Here is a 22,204-nt window from a genome sequence, read left to right as displayed (position 1 = left end):
CACAAAAGAACGCGGCTCCCTCGGGGGAGCGGGAACCAGAATCAGAGGCTCAAAGCTCACCTTACCTGCTGGGGGACTTCGTTGCTGTCCTGTCCTGCCTGCGCTACCGCCGCCGCTCCTGGGCCCCTCACGCTGTGTGTCTCCCCTGCCGCCGCTACTCCACCTCGCGGCCGTGAGCAGGGGGAGACTACAGCTCCCAGGCTTCATAGCGGCCGCCGACGACACCCAAGCGCCCGGAGGCGCACAAAAGAACGCGGCTCCCTCGGGGGAGCGGGAACCAGAAACAGAGGCTCAAAGCTCGCCTTACCTGCTGGGGGACTTCGTTGCTGTCCTGTCCTGCCTGCGCTACCGCCGCCACTCCTGGGCCCCTCACACTGTGTGTCTCCCCTGCCGCCGCTACTCCACCTCGCGGCCGTGAGCAGGGGGAGACTACAGCTCCCAGGCTTCATAGCGGCCGCCAACGCCACCCACGCGCCCGGAGGCGCACAAAAGAACGCGGCGTCCTCCGCGTCGCGGGACGCGCGCGGGCTAAGCCCGGGACAAGGGCGGGACCGTCTGAGGCCGTCCGAGGATGATTGAGGTTGGGTCGGGCCCACCCCCTAACATCGTGCTGGTAGGAATTTGGTTTATATGTTCTCAGTCCACACGTGCCTCTTGGATATTGTCGATCAGCTGTTTTGCCCACCTGCTAAAACTTTTATCATGGGGAAAAGGATACCAGTCGTGTCTAGAAGAAATGGTAAACAGAAATTACCTGTATCTACCCCCACCACCCCACTGCCTAGCCTGACAGCCATAGACAAAATGCTACAGAAGACTATCGGCGTTGTCGCCACGGCTATCCAGAACACTGAAAGGCTCCTATCGCTTCCACCAAGTCTGCCTCTATTTATGCACCAAGAAAACTCTTTGGAGTCCCTGCTCGCTACATCTTATGTGGGGCTCCCTGGTGCAGCCAATAATGAGAACTGTACAGCCGAGGATGCAGCCCCCCAAGGTCATATGTCTATGGCTACCAGACTTTCGTCGACTCCCACCATGTTAAGGTCAAGCATGAATAGGGACTCTGACTCCTTGCTATCCTCAGTCAACAACCAGACATGTTCAGAGGGGGTAGGACTACATGCTGACTTTGATGCACTGGCCATAGGCGCGGACAAAAGCACCAGTGTATCAATGCAAACCAGGGGGCAGAAGGCTAAGAGGCAAAAGGCTAAGAGCAAACGAAAACACATAGAGCCAGCATTAAATAAATATAAGGTTGGGCATATTCAATCTCAGAGGTTTATTGCCCCCTTAGAGCAAAATAAGGGTAAGGGGGACGGCCAACCTGGCGAGATAGTCTCCCCAATCATAGAAGCCAACACAGCGCCAGGGAACGAGGGTTTTTGGGGGAGAATGGAGACATTGATAACTACCCTTTTAGGGCCTTTAAATCAACAAGTCCTGAATATAGAAAAGAGGCTGAGAGCATTAGATGACCATGTAACAAAACTGGGCACAGGGTGTAGTCAAAAATCTACACCAGATTTGGGGGCAACTTCTGTAGATAAATCTTTAATAATTGTGGCTAATACGAATAAAAAAGCCCACACTAACGCCCCCCCTGCCCTCACCAAAACCAAGTACAAGCAAAAACCCATCAAATGCGGAATCTCTAGCCAAATGGGTACTCAAATCGAAAACAACCAAGGTTGCCACCCTTGAAGGTACTAAAAATAAAAAGGCACAATTTAGACAAGACAGTACCGATAATCGAAACTGCCCAACTTCCCCTTCAGTTAAGCCGGATCAATCTACACTAATTAATACAAGACAGATTCCGGCTCGTATCAGTTTGCCCCCAGAGTGTGGACCTTACGTATTGGTTCTAGTTAATGTGCCTAAATTAAGGAAGGACCAAGAGGAAAATTTCACAACTCTTAAAAACAGAACCCTACACTGGTTATCTAGAAATTGTTATTTTCAGATGGAAGGCGCAGGGGAGATTATTCATACCCAAAGAGTGGGTTGGGTGGGCCCGTTGAGAAAAAAGTTTGAGGGGGGCTGTATAATCATAAATTTTAGGTCCCCGCAATGGGCACAATCCACGCTTGCAAAAGCCCCACAACCCTCACCATGGGAATATAATACTACTCTCCTCCCTCTTGGATACTTCTATAGGCACTTAATAGACTCTAATTTTAATTTTGGGATTAACCCCTTAGGATATTGTCCGGATTCTAATTTTAACATTAGAAATGATAGCTGATTGTACCACCAGGATCAAAACCCTAACTCTAGGACTGGCCATCCATTTTTTCCTATTGTACCCCAGCATATTTTAAAGGATAGGCCCCATGCAGGGATCAACCAAAACCCAATATGACCCAGAATGAGTTGAGGTATATGTATAATATCCCAACTCACAATCGGTTTGAATATGCCTTTTCAAACCTAGAAGATCAGGATTGACTGGGGAATATTGTAAGCAACACTGAATGTGCAGAGGTGGTTGATGCCACTGGGGAACATCTACATTTAATACAAACCAACACTACTAAGCCGATGGTAGCACATGATGCTATTGTCCTACCCTCAGTTATATGCAAGGACACAATGGGTTTACCAACTCAACCTAAACAGAGCGCAGGGGATAAGCCTTTAGTTTCCACTAGCGGCTCTGAGTTATCAATCCTTAGCTGGAACGTTGCCGGCTTAAAACCAAGACTGTCTGACCCTCAATGGGTCCAGCTATTGGATGGTAAAGATATTGTTATGTTCCAAGAGACATCGGCCGTGGTGAACCTGCACTTAGAGGGCTATCATGGCTTTAGTGTAATTGCACCCAAGCCCGCTTTTGGTCGTGCAGTGGGATGCCTTTTTATTGGAAACAGGATATTGGCAGGTGTTACTATTAAGGATCTGTCAGAAGGGAACCCAAACATTCAGGTTCTCGAATATAAGCGAAAGACTAAGATTTATTTAATCAATTTTTATAACAATGATTTTTATTCTGTACCGAATAGGAACTACACAGCACTTTCCAACACTCTACGACACCTTGAAACGAATATAGGTCTAGAAGAGGAGTCAGGGATTCTAATCGGGGGAGATTTTAACGCTAAAATTATGAAAAAGCACTGGCTTGAGGATAAAAATCATCTAGATCCAGCTGAACGAAGAGGCATTGAATTAGTTAACATGCTAAGCGAACATATTCTTAGCAATGTCATGGAAGCAAGCTTGCGCCCCTACGTTCAGAGGCAGGGACTTTTCCTCAACTATTGATTTTATCTTTACATCCCCCTATCTAACAGACCATGTAATAGATTCTAAAGTAGTAGAGACACTATTTGGAGATCATAATCCCCTTGTAATTTTCCTACATTTAGGCCCCAGCCCGGTATTTGTTAACCTAAACGGTGCTAGAGATATTACACCATCTGGTGATGGTCTCCGTTTAAAATGGAGGGGCATTGACTGTGGAGCCATACTCGATAGTGTGAAAAACGATCACTCTGAATTAATCAATTCCTGTTTATTATTTGACGGGGATTGTCATAGAATAATCACGGACTTTGGTAAACTGTGCTCGGTAATAAAAACATCTTTGTCAGTCCCACTACCCACAAAAGGTAAAGATCCAAGGTGGTTTGACTCTGCTTGTTCTATAGCAAACAGGGAACTACGTAGGGCATTGACCAGCAAGCCAAGGAATCCAGTAGAGGTTCAGTCAGCCAGGAAACATTATAAATTAAAAATAGCTGAGAGGAAGGCTGCACTATTGAGGGAACAATGGGAATTGTTGGTTGTAAGTGCGGATCAGAAGAGTAGTGGCCTATTTTGGTCTGCCGTTGGGAAAATGCGCGATTTGGGCAAACATCTATCCCCAATTAGCTGTAATATAATCAGCAGCACCTGGGAGGCCCATTTTTCCAAAATATATGCTGCCCCGATCGAGGATGTAATCATCCCAGTTTTGGGACAGCTGCGCAACTTGCAGATCGATCTTTACGAGGTAGAAACAGCTATTAGAGAGAGTCTTGGCAACAAGGCCCCAGGCCCAGATGGATTCCCCATAGATGTCATAAAGCACAGTTCGGACCTATGGGCACCAATTCTTCTCAATGTTTTCAACAGCCTGTCAAAAGCGCCCATTCCTAAAACGTGGACCTCCAGTATCATAGTCCCAATTTACAAAAAGGGCGATAGATCAGACCCAGCAAACTACCGCCCAATCTCGCTCTTGGACAATACCTTAAAAATACTTGGGCGAGTTATTTATAATAGGGTAGTAGAGTGGACTGAAGATTCAGACTTACTGGACCCGTGTCAGATGGGATTTAGGAGCGGGGTGGGCACGGTAGAGCAATGTTTGAATTTAAAACTAATAATCGACAAGTATAACGTTGCTCGATCGTCCCCCATTTACCTTGCTTTTATGGATATTTCATCCGCTTTCGATTTAGTTAATAGAACTAAATTGTGGACTATGCTTCTTGACTATGGTCTGGATGAGGCCCTCGTACATTTCCTGGCTCACCTCCATACCGATCTTAAAGCACAAGTTAGGATTGGGATGGGCGGTGAGGTATCTGGAGCAATAAAGATTGGTAGGGGGGTTAGACAGGGGTGCGTTTTAGCACCCCTGTTGTTTATTATCTATATTAATGGCATAGCAAAAGCCCTAAAACAAGTAACTAAAGATGTGCCAATAATTCTGGGGCATCCTTTGCCAGTCTTACTATACGCAGACGATGCGGTCCTAATGGGCCGCACTCCAAATGCCCTCCGTCTGCTTGTGGAAACTTTTGTCCACCACATGGAGGGCTTAGATCTGCGTGTAAATTTTAAAAAATCTTTTATCATGTCCTGTGGGCCAGGGAAACGGAAGCTCAATACCATACGTATAGGGTCAAATAAATTAGACTCAGTAAATTCTTTTCCATACTTAGGGTTGGTTTTCGCTGCGAACGGCTCATGGAGTGGCCATTCTGCCCACGCCATGGGCAAGTTCTCGAAAGCCACCAATTCAATATTGAGCCTTTCACACCCAAAGAAATTAGGCGCCACTAGAGCCATTTAAATTTTTTTTAGATTACAGTGCATCCCAGTAGCTACTTATGGGGCTGAGGTTTGGGGCTCCGGAAAAAGCCCTGGCAACCAGCGTGAAGAGAGCAGTTTCTGCAGGAAATTACTGGGTGCCCCAATCTCATCCTCTGAATTTATTTGCCATAAAGAGCTAAACCTCCCCTACGTCTGTGATTTTATTAGATCTAGACCAGTCCTATTCTGGCTGAGGATTTGGAGGAATAACTTAGCTACATTAACACAAGATATAATTAAAGACTAACTCAAATGTGATCACGGCCTATTAATTCCCTGGCTCGCTGGAGTTCAAAAAATATTGTGTGCCGTGAATAGAGGTGATATTTTCTCCGACCCAGCCAGAATTGAACCTAAAGACAAGGCAGAGGTCAAAGAAGCATTATATGCACTTTTTGATACAAAGAGAATGGAAAGGGAAATTCCCAAACCTACTATTGTTAGATATATGGAGAACGATTTGTGTTAACAACCATTTCCACTTTACCTCATTCTCCCCATGTCTAATTGGGAAAGGTCCTTGTTATTTCGATTAAGGGCAGATTCTGTAAAGTTTTTATTGGGCTTTCCACTGGGTTACCATCACTCAACAGAATATAACCCATGCCCGTGTGATGGTATTAGCACTCAGAATGACTTGCACTTCTTATTCTTCTGTAAATTTTATTTAAAATTTATCAATTGGTTTTTAACACCCTATTTTAGGAAACAAAGACCCCTTTCATTGGGGGAGTCTCGTCTAATGTTACTCTCCCTGGACACGGATGAACTAATTTTTCGCACTAGCACTATCCTGAGACTTATAACACGTGTACGTAAAATGATGGAAAATCCTTGAATGGTAGCTGTGTTGCTTTTTTTTAATAACTTTGAAATTGTATTCTGAAATATTGTGATAATGTCTTGTTTTTATGTGTGTACTTTTATGGATTTTATGAAATTCGAATAAAGGTCTTTTGATTGATTGTGAGACACACACAAGTGTTCTCTCTACAAACCTCTTACAACACAACAAGTGTTCCTAATTATACAAAAAAGTGCTAAATAATTTTTAAAGCTTCATAGGAATTTTACTCCCCAGTTAATCTTTCTTAGTTTTTCTGAAGTGTGAGGCGCAGTCCCAATATTGAATCAGTATTTTTTCCCCAAAAATGTGAGCAGGCAGAAATGGACTTCTTACTTACACGCCCTCTCTGCGGCAGCACATAATGTAGGACAGGATGAGGGTGAGGAGCAGAGCCAGAAGCAGTGGTACCAGGAGGGTTATCAGGTAATCTGTGAGGAAATCTCTCTCTTCTGGGTAATCTATGGGTGGGTTGAACTCGCTGCCAGACTCCATCACCCCATCTCCTGGAGTAAGCTCTGTCGCTGCAACGACTGTCGAATACATCTGGAAAAAATCAGAACAAGAAGTTAATGGCTTTAAAAAGAAGCAGACTCTTCAATAGCTAGCTCACATCTCAAGAGGGAAAGATACTAAAAATAAACCAGCTTTTCGCCTCATAGAGAATTATTATGTTGTTACTTCTTGAACGTTGGTTCACCAATTAGTTTCATGTTGGTGTACCTAGAAACCTCACGAAGTGAGATTCTTCTTACTATGTCAACCATGATCTCAAGATCCCTGGAACTGAGCCAAACCCACCTCAAGGAAACAGATTCATCAAATTCAACCACGTATCACTTTAAGGAGGGAGCTCTTGTGAACTTAAACTGCTTCGGGTTAATATACCGCTCACCTTAAAGAAGGAGCGCCTCAGAAGTCATAACAAGCAGAGAGTTTCCTGGAACTCATCAACTGCTCATCCCTAGACCGGAGACCCTAAAACACAATCACATCTCACCTGAAGGAAAAAGGCCCCTAGAACTAGACCCCATCTCACCTCAGGAATAGAAAACCTTGGGACACAGCCAGCTCTAAACCCAAGTATGAATACTCTTTGAATTCCACCAGCTCACCTCAAGAAAGTATATTCCGGTCTCAAACTCAACCGGGTAATATTTAAAGAAAGAAGAACCTTGGAACTTTAAACATTCTTCCAGAAGTATGGGAGACCTGTGGAAGACAGCTGCTCACCTCAGGTATGGATACTCTCATGAGTTAACTAATTGTGTTGCCAATAAGAACATTTCAGGAACTGTTCCAACATTCACAGCAAGAATGGAGAGATTCACAGCAAGAACTGAGACCCCGACGGCATGGTGTCAATATTGTGGGATCATCCTCCAGAGAGTTGAAAACCCCTACGCTTCCATGGATAAATACATTTGGACATACATAACCAAGGCCTGAGATGTGGCCATGGGGGAGTAGGGGAGCCAAAGGACATCAAGCGGGTTCTGGTTGGACTCGGAGAAGGAGAGGGTATATTTTCAGTACTGACATATTGGAAGGTTTATATTGATGGCTCAGTTGACCAAGCAATTGCTGTGCTGCGTCTTCAGATGTGTATTGGTCTGGTTCTTATAAAAAAGTTTAAAACCAGTAAGAAAAAAATATTAAAAAAGAATGGAGACCCCTAAAGCTCAATCAATTCTCACCCAAAGGGAAAACAACCCTGGGACTCAACCAGATCTCATGTGAGGAAGGGTGCACACTGTAACTCAGCCAGGCCTAACCCTGAGAAGGTAGATACATAGAACTCATGCAGATCTCAAGTCATATCAAGAGACCACTGAAAACTTGACCATCTCAACATGAGGAGGGAGACCCCTGAAACTCACTAATTAAACTAAAGTGGAGACAACTGAAAGTCAGTCAGCTCTTACCCTAGGAAAGGAGTCACCAGAAACTTAACCAGTTCTCACCTAAAGTAGGGAAATTTCCAAAACTCAACGAGCTCGCACCTCAATTATACAGACAGCTATAACACCACCATCTCAACTAAATGTGAAAGATCCTTGGAACTCAATAAACCATCTCAATGATGGAGGTCCAAAGTACACAACCAGTTCTCATCCCTATGAGGAATACTACTAATACTGAACCATCCCTCACCTCAAGCATGGAGGTCCATTGAACGCAACCAGTTCTCATCCCTATGAGAAATACTACTAGAACTGAACCATCCCTCACCTCAAGGAGGGAGGTCCCCGGAATACAATCAGCTCCCAAGTCAAGGAGGAAGGTCCTTGGAACTTAAACTACTCTATCCTCAAGGATCTCCTTGAATCGAAAACATTGCTCAGCTCATGAATGGGTACCACTGGAGCTCTGCCAGCACTTGCTCCAAGGAGGGAAGCTTCTGTTGCTCAGTTTTCTGTCACCTCAACTCTAGAGCCCCCCTGGAGCACAACTCGCCAAACTCTCTATTTTAAGAAAGGAAATCCCTGGGAACCAATTAGTTCTCAGCTCAAGGAAGAAGACACTCAAAGCTCAACCAACACTCATCTCAAAGATGATGAGCTCTGGTCCTCATTTGGGCTTCCCTCGTGGGTGGGTTCCTGGGATACTGCCAACGTTTGTCAAGAAGGGAAACACTCGTAAAGCAGCCAACCCTGACCCCAAGAAGGGAAAGCTCTGGAACCTCAACTAGTTTTGTGTGTGACCACTAGCCTGAATCTAGCTCTTGCTTCAAAGAAGAAAACCCTTCAGCTAGGCCCCTGCTGAGGCTTCTATGGCTACAAATAATGGAAGGATTTATTCTCCTTCCTTGGCATGTGATTTTTTTCTCAGGTCTCTTGGCTGTTTGTGTTAGTACGTCAAGGTTGTACGCATTTCAGTAGTTATTTACTTGGTTAAGTCAAGTTCAGTGAATTTTCAACTGGTCGAGCAGTGGAGAAAAGCTAAACAGGAGCTACTGTGGATGTTGAGTGCTTCATCCTCTGAGACCCTAACTAATAGACTTTTTCTACATCCTGGACTCGCCTGGCAGAAGAGAACGCCTTTGTGCGATTTGGTGCTTTGTAGCAGAAGGAAGATGCTTTGAGTACAAGAATAGTGAGGAATATTGCTTTTGAAAACTTGCTTAACCAATATGCAGTCTCTGCTGGGTTGAAGTTGTACATTATGTGCTCGTGGATGTGACTAACTGTGTTTTAATTTGTATACAGAGAGCCAACACAGGTGTTTATATCCCTTTATACACATTTGGTCTTGCACAGTCAACTTTTGCCCATTACTTTGCGCATTCATGATTCTTGAAGTGTGCCATATGTATGTACGTGTGTGGTATTTTTACAGCACCAACCTCACTGAATGCAGCAGAGCCCTGTACAACATCAATGGCAAGGATACATGCCTTGTGTGCCAATGGTAGACATTTTCAGGACTTTCCTATATACCAGGATCGACCCTGCGATGGTAAGTAAATCAGCATGCCAGTCGACCATTTCCCACTTCCCTTCCATGCCAGCACCCATGTCATCGGGGTACGAAGTATCCAGTCCTGCCCTTTTCTTTCACAAATTGTGCTTTTGGGTATTTTGATCTAATTGGTTAAATGGACTCAAAACACAACTACAGCTCCAAGAATACAATATGTTGTGAATAAAAAACAAAGGCTTGGAAACCGAAGGGGAGATTTACTAAGATTTTATGCGGTGTTTGTGTCACAAAAGTGAAATCTTTCTTTTCCAATTTACTTTCCAGCACTAAACTCGTTTAGCACCGGAAATAACGTAAAAGTAATGCATAGAGCTGCTTTGTATTACTTAGTGCCAAGTGGGCATACCATGGGTGGAGCATGGGTGTTCTCGTGCACCCACTCAAGGTTTCTGACGCTAAACCCAATTTACTAAATAAAATAGACAGAATCAGAAAATTGTACCCTTTTGAAGTAGGTGCAAAGAAGGAGAAATGCTTTCATTTCTTCTTCCTTTTCCGACTTTGTACGTGTGCTGCACTGTACAGCACACATACAAAGAAGGAAAATGGTTTAAGTCAGTCTATGCATAGTATTTTGTATGGCACAAAGGTGACTCCGTGGCGCACTGCTGCTGATTTCAGCATCAGCTCTAGGGAAAGGGGAGGAGACTGCCATATTTCAGTACATTTGTCGCTCTCCTCCTCGTAAAAAAGTGGTAATTCTGCCTGAGTGTGCTGAAGATGTGGATTTAAGTGGTAAACATACCAGGAATAGAAAGAGAGTTTTAGGAGCACAACAGCATTGTTACACTGGGTCGGCTCAATCTCGATATACCATTGTTTTTTCTCTGCTGCCTGAAGCCTGATTCATTAGGTGACTGTAGGCCTATATTATTCACCGCTTGCCATAAAGCAGGTCCTGGCCACATTAATTAAATCAGAGTAAAGACAAAGAAATCATAGTTTTTTGCAGCACCAGCATGGCACGTTTGCTATGGGTCCTAAAGCAAGTAGAAAGAAGCACTTACTAAGCCAATAGGTCTGGCCAACGTATAAATGTATATAAACACAGACAGTCACAAATGCTGTTTATCACATTAAAGTCCCCTGTATTGGTGTTCCCAGAAGTGGGTAAAAATTGTAAAAAAAATACATCTGCACACAATGCGTACAAAAGAAAAATCATTTAATGTGACTAATAGAGTAACGATTAAGTGTAATTTTCAGATGTAAAAAAGTCCCTCATGCATTCCAATAAAAGCACTTTCTGGAAGGCGGAGTGAGAGACCAAATAGTCAATACCATGAGGTGAGAGAGTCGTACATTTTTGGGTGGAACTAAAGACCACTCTATCTATATTTTAAGGAATTTTAAAGAAATAGTATCAGTGAGCAATGCAAACAGCATGGAGACAAGGCCGATCTAAAAATAGCCCCCAATCCCTCGGTTTGGTTGTTGAAAAACACTATGATTGCCGTAGAGTGGTCCTTAACACTCATGGACTCCGATGTCACTGCACCTTCTGAACGTTTGAAAGCTGCACCCCTGCTTTATGGTCTCTGGTCCAAGGGGGATTTGGGGGGCAGCCGAACCCGGTGAGGTCTGCCCCCCCGGGCAGATTGGGAGGGGCAGGCCGATTAGCGTCCATTTTGCACGTTGGGCTACTTTTAGCCCGATTGTAGCCCAAAAGTTATTAAATTGGGGCACTGTGCACTCCCAGCCACCATTTTAGGTTTGGTGACCTGGTGGCTGGGAGAGGTATGGGTAGTTAGAGTTTTTTGGAGTTAATGTTTTGGAGGCATGCATTCGTGCTAGGATACATAGTTAGGATAGATATTAGAAAAGATCATTAACATATCAGGAGAAGATTACCGCGTCCTGGTGGCGGTCCGGCTCCTCAGCGAGGCCGGGGCGGCTGGATCTGCTGCCGCCGGATGCCGCCGGGAGTGCGCGCCCACCGAGGCGCGCTTCCGCAAGGGTTGAGGCCGCCATCGCGGCCTTCACTTCCCCTAAGAGGGCCAGAAGGCAGGAGGTGAGCGAGCGGGCCACTCTTACACTAGTACAGCGGCCCCGATGAATGGCACCGAACCAGAGCCTCGCGTCAGCGTGGAGGCTCCGGTGAAGGTACAGAGGGCAGGGCATGCCGGAAGAGCGGGTCCTGCGTCTTTCCGGCCGGGATCCTGAATGGCAGCCAGTATCTGGAGGGGCAGTGGGAGCGGGCTGTCTGCGCTTGAGGCCTCCGGCGTGGGGGGTATTACTAAGAGCAGAGAGGGGGGAGGAAGAAAAAGGGAGAGTGTAGAGGCCTGAAGGAGCTCCCCAGTCGGAGTGAGCTGGGGATTGGGTCTGGGACACGTGGCAGTTCTGCAGGGTGTGACCCTCCGTGCCAGAGGGCGGACAGAAATAAGGTGGACGGTTATACTGAGCTGGGGGGCCTGGACTGTACTCAAGGGGTTGAGGGGGAGGAGGGGAGCAGTGGGGGAAAGCGTATGGGAGAGGGTGGCCCCCATAGGGGCAGGGACGGGTATCTTGGGTCCGAGGGTGAATTTGGGGAAGGGGGGACGAACGCAATTCCTTGTCAGCTGGGGCGGAGGGGGACGGCCTGCCCGTCGGGCTGGACCCAGCAGAGGGCAGCCAGGACTGGGAGGGCCTAGATATTTTCAAGTCTTGGCAGGAAGAGGTGAGGGGTTTAGACAGGGTGGGTCAGGTCGAGGCCTACATGGCGCAGGGAGGGTCTTTGCTCCTGGAGGCTAATGGTATGTGGCAGAGGAGTCAGGTGGGCAACTGGGGGGAGGGGTTGGGTCAGGGTAGGGTTTTCACAGATTCGGGTGTTGACCCCAGCTGGGCACAGGTTAGGATGTCAGGTGGGCTCGATGGAGTGAGGATGAGGGCATAAGTGGGGGGAGGCATTAGATTTAAGTAGGGTAGGGCGAGGGTGGGCAGCGTGTACTTTGGGGGTAGGAAGGAAGAGGAGTTGGGGTGTAAGGGATGGGGAAGATAGGCCCAGCACACCAGACCAGTCCTTTATATTGCAGGTAGAGGATCCGCGACAGGGGACAGAGTTGGTAGAGCTGGGAGCGGCTCAGAGGCACCGAGGAGAAGGGAGGGTGGAGCCTCGCGAGGCGTGCACAGTACCGGGGTAGGATCTTGTCACGGCTGGTAAAAGTAGGCCCCGAGCAGATTCGCTGGCCCCAACACCCGACGGACCTCGGCGATCCGCAGGGCAACAAGGACTCAGGAATACGTCTTTCACAGGTGCTAGTGGATGTAGGAGGGTGCAGTCGGAACCTCCGGTGGAGCAAAAATGGGGGCATTTTGGGCAACAGAATGTTTGTTGGGAGGGACAAGAAGAATTAGATTATGACGAGGACAGCCTGGAAGAGGGGGAGTTAAGAGAGGTGAAGAAGGGGGTGAGGGGTGGGCCGAGTAATGTGTCTTTTAGTGTGTTACAGGTGGCACGACAGCCGGCAGAGCCTGCAGGACGAATTCCCAGAGTGGCTCAACTACAGCTCCCATGGCAAAGCGGACTGCAGCACAACGGGCACCCTCCTTAGAGCAAGGTAAAGCACGGGAAAGAGGGGAGAAGCCAAAGATGGTGTCGGCAAGTATGTATTGGACGTCAGGGTGGGCACGGACGACTCGGGTAAGTCGCCTGTGAATGGGTTAGAGGACACTAATGCGTAGGGGTCGGGCGACGCAGGGGAAAAGAATGCAGCAGACATGAAAGATAAATTATAAAGCAAGGAGAATTTAAATATTGCCTTATATGAGGGTGACCAAACCGCTGGGCGCACACTTAATGTTGGCAACTAAAGAGAGGATATGGAAAGGTAAGTATGTTGAGATGCTCAAATTACTAAACAGGGAAGTGCGCGCGAAGGAGGGTTCGAAGGAAGAAGAGTACGAATTGGCCAAGAGTCCACGTGTGCCACTCACCATTGAGAATTGGACAGTGGCTTTCTTAGTATACGCAAGAGTGTATTGCGAGAAGTATCTGGAACGTTGCGTAGCTCTGTTCAAATACATGGACATGATCAGGAAGGCACAGATCACGCCGGAGGACTTGCATGGGCACAATACGATGAGGAATTTCAGACAGGCATGGCTTGGGACACTGAAGCAAAGTGGGGAGAGTTAGACACAGATCTTTGGCAGCACACAATGTGGGTGTCAAAGGCAGAGAAAACAATTTTCATGGCAAGTGGGCTACCTATAGTTTATCGGCCCTTTCAGGGGAAGCCCACCCGGGGAGAACAGGCAGAGGGCATACAGGTTTGGGAGGGGCATGCTGGGACTTCAATAAAGAGATGTGTACTCAGGAGTTTTGTAAGTTCAGGCATGACTGCTCAAAATGGGGAGGCAGGCACGCACTTGCTTTGGGGGAGGGCCAGGTCAGCAGTAAGGGGGCCAGCAGTGGCAGCAAGGGGGGTTTAATGCAGGTGGGCTGCCTTTTACAGGAGGAAGGAGGGCTAAGGGGGCTGGGCCAAAGGGCTCATACATCGGTTAGGGCAGACAAGCTTGAGGCAGCCTTACAGGGTTATGGCAAACAGAAGGCTGCAAGGATCTTGCAAGAAGGCTTTCGACAGGGTTTTCAACTTGGGTATGAGGGACCTAGGGTCAGGAGGTGGGCGGACAATTTGCAATTGGAGAAAGAACACCCCAGAATAGTGCAGGACAAGTTGGATAAAGAAGTGCGCGAGGGTCGTATGGCGGGCCCATTTGGGGACTGGCCTTCGGAAAATGTTATTGTTTCTCCCATCGGAGTTGTACCAAAGAAGGAACAAGTTCAGTTCCGCCTAATTAAACATTTGTCATGGCCAGAAGGGAGCTCAGTGAACGATTTCATCGATGAAAGGGAGGCTACTGTGTCATATTTGTCAGTTGACGTGGCCATGTCACTGGTGGTGACCGAGGGCGCAACGGCACAAATGGCAAAATGCGACATAAAATCAGTTTTCCGTTTGCTTCCAGTCCACCCTGATGATTGGGATCTCCTGGGTATCCATTTCAACGGAAAATGGTACGCGGACAAAGCATTACCGATGGGCTGCTCTACGTCAAGGGCATTATTTGTTTAAGCACGTTTCTCCAGTGGCTGTTTTCTAGGCGCATGGATCACCAGTTGGTGACACATTACCTGGATGACTTCTTTTTTGTGGGCACCTCAGACTCCACAGAGTGCCAGGCAGCTTTGGACAGCTTTAAAGAGATCATGAGGGAGCTAGGGATGCCTTTGGCGCCAGAAAAGACGATGGGGCCCAGCACGGCTCTTTTCTTTTTGGGTATTGAACTAGATTTACAATTGATGCAGGCACACCTGCCAGATGACAAAAGGCAACAAATGCTGGGGCTGCTGACAACAATGCTAGCGAGGGACAAGGTCACAGTCAGGGGGATTCAGGTGTTGCTAGGACATCTCAATTTTGCTTGCCGGGTAGTGAGAGTAGGGAGGACATTTTGTAGAAGACTAGGCAGGGCACTCACAGAACAGAGACCACCACACCACCATGTACGCCTCTCGGCAGGTGCGAAGGAAGGCATGAGGATGTGGAAGTTTTTCTTACAGGAATTTAATGGCATCCCTTTGGCAAGGTAGGGTGACATGGTTTGGGACGTTAAACTTTTTTCGGACGCAGCAGGCAGCAAAGGCTTTGGCCTTTATTGGCAGGGAAAGTGGTGCGCAGAGCAGTGGGGTGGGGGGGTTGGAGTATTGCATTTTTAGAGTTCTTTCCTCTAGTAGTGGCAGTGACATTGTGGAGGGAACAATTGGCGCTTAAGAAGGTGACTTTCAGGATTGACAACATGGCAGTTGTAGAGATCGTAAACCACCAGTCTGCCAGGGACGAACAGGTGGTGAAATTGCTGAGAGTGTTCGTTTTGGGCTGTTTGCGCCATGATATAGCTCTCAGAGCGTTGCATGTGCCAGGGGTGGACAATGTTATAGCGGATACTTTGTCACAATGGAGGTGATTCCGTGGGCTAGCCAAGGACGCAGACAGGACTCCGACCCCCATGCTGCAGCAGTTGCGGTACATAGGCAACACAGGATGCTACAACTGGTGGTAGGGTCCCTGGCACAATCCACAAGGAAAACATATAGCTTAGCTTGGGAGTTTCTACTCTTGGGAGCCCAGCGGCGTTCCACAATGGAGCTTAGAAGGGAGGATGTGATTCATTTTATTCTGGACTTGATTGACAAGGGGCTATCTAGGGTGACGATTGCGGATAAGTTGGCAGTAATAGCATTTGTAGGGAAATTGTTATAGGGTTACGCACCATTCGCCGGGGTGGGCTAGAGAGGAGTGTCAGGTGGGATGGGCTAGAAAACCGCTATTTTGGAACTTGTTGGGCAGGGTAATACAGATATGAGGAGAGTCTTTTTTCCACGGTGATGGTATGGATGTTTTGGGGGGCTTTTCGGGTATCAGAGTTGTTGTGCCCGAGGTCGAGGGGAGGAATTGATTGGGAGGATGTGGTACCGCGTCACGACAGAGTGTGCATATGGCTTCGTAAGTCAAAGACGGATCAGAGGGGCGTAGGGAAATGGGTGTCCCTTCAGGCTTCAGACCCACAGTTGACTTGCCCTAACTGGTGGGATAAAAAGTGAAGGGCCCTATCTAGATCTCAGGCTGGGTTGGTCTTTTTGCATGCGAATGGCGGTAGGGTTACGGAGTTTCAACTATTGGCAGTCCTGCAGAAAGCGCTCACAGAGTTGGGCATTGATGGTAGGGATTTTGGGACTCATTTGTTCAGGATTGGGGCAGCATCAGAAGCGAATAACAAGGGGTGGGGTGGGGGGACATTATGAGGCTGGGGAGATGGTCCTCGGATTGTTACAGGCGGTACGTCCACAGAGCAGTTGGGGGGGTTTAGCGCGGTGGTTTTTCTTCCTCATTTTCAAGCAGTTTTTCTTGTTTCAGGTTGTGTGGCTGCCCCCCTCGCCAGAGAGATGTCCATTTGGATAGTGGGGCATTCATTTGTGAAGTGGGCCCAGGTCCAGGCCCGCACCAGTTACTTTGGAGAGAATTTGAGTTTGAATAAAGATCTGTTTAAAGTGTCTTGGAGGGGAAGAGGGGGCATGCTCTGGAAGGAGCTTATACAGTCTCTGAATGGTTTGTTGGTGGCTGGTAGGTGCCCCGACATCTTGTTGCTTCACTTAGGGGAGAACAACATGGTGAGAGAGAAGTGGATAGTCTTAATGAGGAGCATGAAAAGGGATCTGGCCCTGATAAAGCAGCAGTGATCCGGGTGCTCTGTCATTTGGACAGAGTTTATTCCCCGCAGAGTTTGGAGAGGCGCAGTTAGCCCCGGGGCAGTAAATGTAAATGTATAGGTATTTATATAGCGCCGATCACCTCTACAGGTATCTCAGCGCTGTACTCATACCGCTGAAGGAACCCTTCCTGGCTTTCCATGTGAAGTGTCCACTCCTGGGCCCCCCCCATGGTGAAGCCAGGCATCCCAGCGCTGTTTGGGCCGTTGTGGAGATTAAGCAAGCTATTGCCCAGAGTTGCAGCGTGGGACCCAAGATTAGAATAGGCACTGAGGCGAGAAAATCCGGTCCGAGGAATTTATAGCCCGAGACCCTGCCGCGGCGGGAATCGTACCCTGGTCCCGGACCAGTGCTCTGCATCGAGGTCTGCCACTCTAACCATTGAGCCACACTTCTGGCCATGAACAGGGCCAGGAGGAAACTCAATGCGGAAATGGTTCGTTTTTGCGGGGTAGTTGGGTTCGGGAGGATCGCTCAGAAAGACATCAGATTTGACGCAGTAGAATTTTTCGGGAGTGATGGTGTTAACCTGTCGCGTATGGGCATGGAAATCAGAGAACTATTGGCCTGGGTGTTGAATGTGCAGGGTTGCTATAGACTAAATTCCAGAGTTGAAGAGTGGGGCAGCAAAAAGGGGAGGCAGCGTTTCTGCCTACGCTCCTGCTTTTTACTGGGTGGCAGGGTTGTTAAAAGGTGGCCAGGATTGGCAGAAGTTTTTGGTTTGAGTGTTGGAAGTTTGTGAGCAGGGGCAGGGAAAGGGTGGGCAGGTAGGCTAAGTTTAGAGTAGATGCTTGGTAGTTACAGTTGCAGAAAGGCAGGTAGGGGTTTGGGTTTCATGGGAAAGCAGGATTTGTAACTGCAATAATGTATAATGTGGTTGTTATGTAATGTTATTATGTTATCTGCATGGTGGGGGATCTGATGTGGGGATCGTAGGGGCGGGGGGGGTGGAAACAGGAGATCAGTTATTTGATGTATAGTAAGGTGTTAGTTTTGTAAGGCAGTTGCCAGTGTTTTCATTGTGATATGCACCTGTTTCAATAAAGCGGCCTTTTACACACACAAATTTGGTCTCGGTTTGGCTTGACCCCCTCCCAAAATCCTGATTCCTGCAGGATGAATGTTGCTTTTCCCACATTGCAGAATCTTGACTTCTGTCCTTCCATTGCTTACAGCTACCTGCTGAATAATACTCTGCTGTCCTCTGCTGGAGAATGTTGGATTTGCAGCAGATGGAACGTGTGTCGAACCTCAAAAAACGAGACTGTAGAAGTCTGGATAGACTTTAAAACCTTGGCAAGCCACAGGGACTCCATAACAGAGCGTCATGCGCTTCCCTATAATATGTTTGCTACCTCAGTATACTTCCCTATAATATGTTTGCTACCTCGGTATACTTTCCTATAATATGTTTGCTACCTCGGTATACTTTCCTATAATATGTTTGCTACCTCGGTATACTTCTTCCCCAGATCACCAATTCTTCCCGCCGAGAATATGTGGGACCTTTCTTTTTACTGCCTCTAACTATGATTGTAACCATACACCTGTATCCCCTTTTCCCCTATGTTCTCAGCACCCCTGCCCCTCGCCATCATTTTTGTTGATTTTGTATATCTCTGCACTTTAGACTTTTTGTTTGTTACCACTGTATACCGTGTAAAGCGCTCCGATACCCTCACGGGTCAAGTTCGCGTTCTATAAAACACTAAAATAAATGAGAGCCATGTTCACAAAATAATGGTGGGTCTCAAATTACATGACCCAACTTTAAATATTTAATTTGGGAAGAGCTGCAGATGGCTACTAGAGTGCAGTGAGAGTATCCATTTCTGAAATGTATGAAATTGGTCCATTTTAAGATTCAAGAATGCTGTAAGTTTTATTTCCCCCGTAACTGTTATTTCCAGATCTCTGCTCTTGCTCTATGTGCACAATAAACTGCCCCCATCTGTGCCCTCTTCCCCCTCTCAACACACAATGCCCTCATGGGTGTACCGTGGTCAATAATATTAGGAGGTGTGTGGCTGAGGATTCTCAAAAAGCAATGCAGTGGAACCAACTAAAAAGGTAGAGAGGGGCCAGGGACAAAAGGGACTGAACTGCACAGGGACTAAACAATCTGACCTCACAGAAGTATATTAGGGGGCCAAAATAAAGCACTCAAATGGCCATAGTGGGTGGGGATGGAACACCATTAACTATAGCGTGATACATGCATGAAGTATACCTTGAAACACAGCATTACGTACGTGTAAAGGACGCACGCAGGCTACTGCCATTCGAAGACAAAGTTTGCGCATCACTTCAGAGAAAGATACACGGGCAATGGAAGACCCTTCGCTGAGCACATATTCCAGTGCACCCTCCATACCTTCCCCAATTATTCGAGGCAAGGGGGGTAGCTTAGACATGCCACTTCTCTGACACCCTGCTTACATTAGTTCCTGCTACATGCTGACAATTTGCCCCGACTGTAGACCCTGCATGACTGATGAGCAGGGAGCACTGCATACTATGGGGCAGGGTTACAAGCCCCATTCGCCGCCGGTGCATCACGTTGCGTGACGCACCGGTGGCGCAGCCTGCTGAGTGATATTTACAAGCACAGGCACAGTCACCCTGCGTGACTTAACCTGTGCTTGTAAATATCGTCCCTGTTCACTTTGCGTTTTAGGGACGTGACTTGGGTGTTGCTGTGGTGATCCCATGTCCACTGATGCATTTCCAGATTTATGAGAAATCATAAATCTGGAAATGCGTCAGAATGTAGCGAGGTGCAACGAGGAGAAATGTTTTAATTTCTCCTCGTTTTTGTCCTCTTTCAATGTGTGTTGCATTCTACAGCACGCATTGGAAGTGGAAATCACCTCAATTGATTGTTTTTGTGCAGGAAGGTGCCCCTTCCTGCACAAAAACAATCTCCCCACAACGCAGGCATTCTTGCACCATGGTACAACGGTGCCTGCGCCGGCGCATGGCTGCAGTTTGTGCGCCAGCACAGGGGGAATAACAGAGATGCGACATATTGTTGTAAATATGTCTCATCCCTGTGCCTCGAAACTAACGCATCGCGGGTGCAGCAAAATGACTTGCGGCACCGCGTTGCGTTAGTTTCTTGTGGATCTGCCCCTATGAATCTAACTCTAACCAGTCTGCTTCTGGAAAGATCCAGTCTCAGTACTTAATTTGTACAAAAAAGAAGTGCAGAGCCTTCATCAAGAGGTGACTGCAGCTGGCACCAACCATTGTCCCTGCCCGCGCTGTCAGTACTAACACAACTACTGCCATCACACACCTACAAGTGTGACAAATTAGACTATTCCAGGCCCCCAAAGCGATAAGAATGGAATGGGTGGCAGGTATCAGTAATTTTTAATGCACATTGAATTAATAAACAACCGTTGTTGTGCTAATCTCTGAATCAAACAACCAGCGCTGCCGTGTGGCAGACTATCATAAGGGCTGGAGTTGTCAATAAGTGCCGGTGCCAGGCACCGGAAACCACCGGCTCAAATTAAGCACTGCTTTTATCCCCCGTCACTCTCTTTGTCCATGTGCTTCTCTCCCACCACCCACACTTCTGTTGCTATCTCGCCCTTGTACTTCAGCTGCTCGCACTCCACACTGCTCTCTTTCACCGTGTGCTTTTGCCCCACCAGCTCCTCGTTGCTCTCTCACACATTGTGCTTCTCCACCCGCACTCCACGTTGCTCCTTTGCCCATGTCCTTACCCTATGATTGCTTCTCTCCACCCGCCGTGTTGCTTGACCCTCGCTGACTCCTGCAACCTGCAACCTGCTCATCCATTATTTATTTTTTATTTTAAATGCGCCTTGAGCACCATTTCATAACAGCGCTTTCAAAGTACTTTAAAAAAATGTACCGATCCATCTCAGACCGGTAAACAAAAAGACAAAACAGTGCCCTATGTAAGTGCCTGCATGTGTGTTAAACGCATGCACATGATGCAACAGGCGAGTTATTCGTTTTTTTTCACCCTGATGCACAGCAAATACAGTTCAATATGGCAACACCATTAACAAAGCTAATAGGTGGGACATAATGTCTTTAGCAAACAAATTGCTTCCATTACACCAAAGAACATAACAGGCAAGTGAGCCGACTCTTGATGGCAATGCAAACTTTAATTAGACACTTTTTCATGCAAACTTTAATTATACATTTCTTCATGCATATCATTAGCTTATTTGATGAACTGTACCTGCATTTATATTTACATGCCTCTAGGCAATAATGCTTCCTTACATATGGCACATAGGTATGTGATGTCATCCTTACCATTGTAATGTTGCACCAGTCGATTCGGAACTTCTCCAGGGCGAAGGTATCATAGCAGGGCAGGGCTGGCTGTGCCCCCAGACTGCACCACTCCAGGTTTTTCTGTGAGTGTGCCGCCTCTAGGCACTCTGGGAACGGGACGTCAGAGCCTATTTTAACATAAACCCTGAAGGAAAAGGAGTGAAAGTTATTGTGAGAGAACTGCACCAGCAGTGGGTTATTTGTGCAGGTGGTGGCTGCAGGTGGGGTGAGGTGGGGGCGGGAATTACGTTTTGGCAAGTGAGGCTTATTTTTAATCAGCAGATTTAACCGAAAGCAGGAAAGAATAAGGCACAAACCACGGGGAGAAAGGAAGATACATATCGAAGCACAGTGACAAGAGAGGAAAGTCGAGAGGAAAAGGGCCCTGTAAGAGTGAGAGGAATAGGCAGGAAGTGTAGGGAGGTGGAAGGAAGAGAGGCGAGGTGAACTCAAGACTAGGCAGCCTTGACATTTGGCAACCCTGGTATTAGGCAGCACCAGTGGCAGACCCCTCAGAAACACTTAGGGCCCCTGCACCTGTTTCATTACAAGCCAAACAACCTGCACTGGGACAGGAGGACGTTGTGGAAAGATTGTGATTAACCCTGGGCGTAGTTCGCGAAGTAGCGCTACGCGTAGCTACGCAAAGCGCACTTCGCGCTACGCATAAGACTTCGCGAACCGCGTAGTACCCTGTTGGCACTGTGCAAGATGCCGTTTTCAATGATTGCACAGTGTGGACAAGCATCCAGCACTGTGCAATCATTAAAAATGGCAACTTGCACAGTGCGAGCTGTAGTTTTCTGCCGCTCGAGTAGATTGGACTTGAGCAGCAGCTTTCTCAACGCGGACTGATAGTTTCTCATCGCGAGCGGTCGCGAACATACGCGACCACTCGCAATGAGAAACCTGACCTCCCCGTATTGAGAATCTCGCCGGGAGGTTTATTTTCCATGCTCGTGATCGGCAACTTGATGTTGCTGATCGCAAACGAGGAAAAAGTCTCGCCGGGATGTCATTTTGCTTGCTTGTGGTCGCCAACTTGACGTTGAGAACCGCGAGCAAGCAAAAAATGACCGCTGCACTACGTTACGCTACGCTTGTTTGCACTGTGCTACGTGCAATTCACGTAGTGCGAAGTAGCGCAAACTTCGCAAACTACGCGAGCGTAGCGTAGTGCTTTGCCCAGGCTTAATTGTGATGCATGCACACATTTA

At 47.4% G+C, this 22,204-nt stretch overlaps 1 protein-coding gene across 2 annotated transcripts in view; it reads right to left on the bottom strand.

The window, feature by feature from the left end:
• Nucleotides 1–22,204, bottom strand: part of SGCA (sarcoglycan alpha) — a 133,859-nt gene that overhangs the window by 35,925 nt on the left and 75,730 nt on the right. For both annotated transcript variants that reach the window (XM_085617319.1, XM_085617401.1), the window contains exons 6-7: nucleotides 20,967–21,132; nucleotides 6,273–6,478 (exon numbers count right to left, since the gene is read on the bottom strand). In XM_085617319.1, the coding sequence (XP_085473445.1) occupies nucleotides 6,273–6,478; nucleotides 20,967–21,132 (372 nt within the window). The remainder of the gene's footprint in view (nucleotides 1–6,272; nucleotides 6,479–20,966; nucleotides 21,133–22,204) is intronic.

This window comes from Triturus cristatus, chromosome 1_1 (assembly GCF_964204655.1).
Source record: "Triturus cristatus chromosome 1_1, aTriCri1.1, whole genome shotgun sequence".
NCBI lineage: Eukaryota > Metazoa > Chordata > Amphibia > Caudata > Salamandridae > Triturus > Triturus cristatus.
Note: the sequence above shows the minus strand (reverse complement) of the source record. Positions and strands in the feature narration are given on the sequence as shown.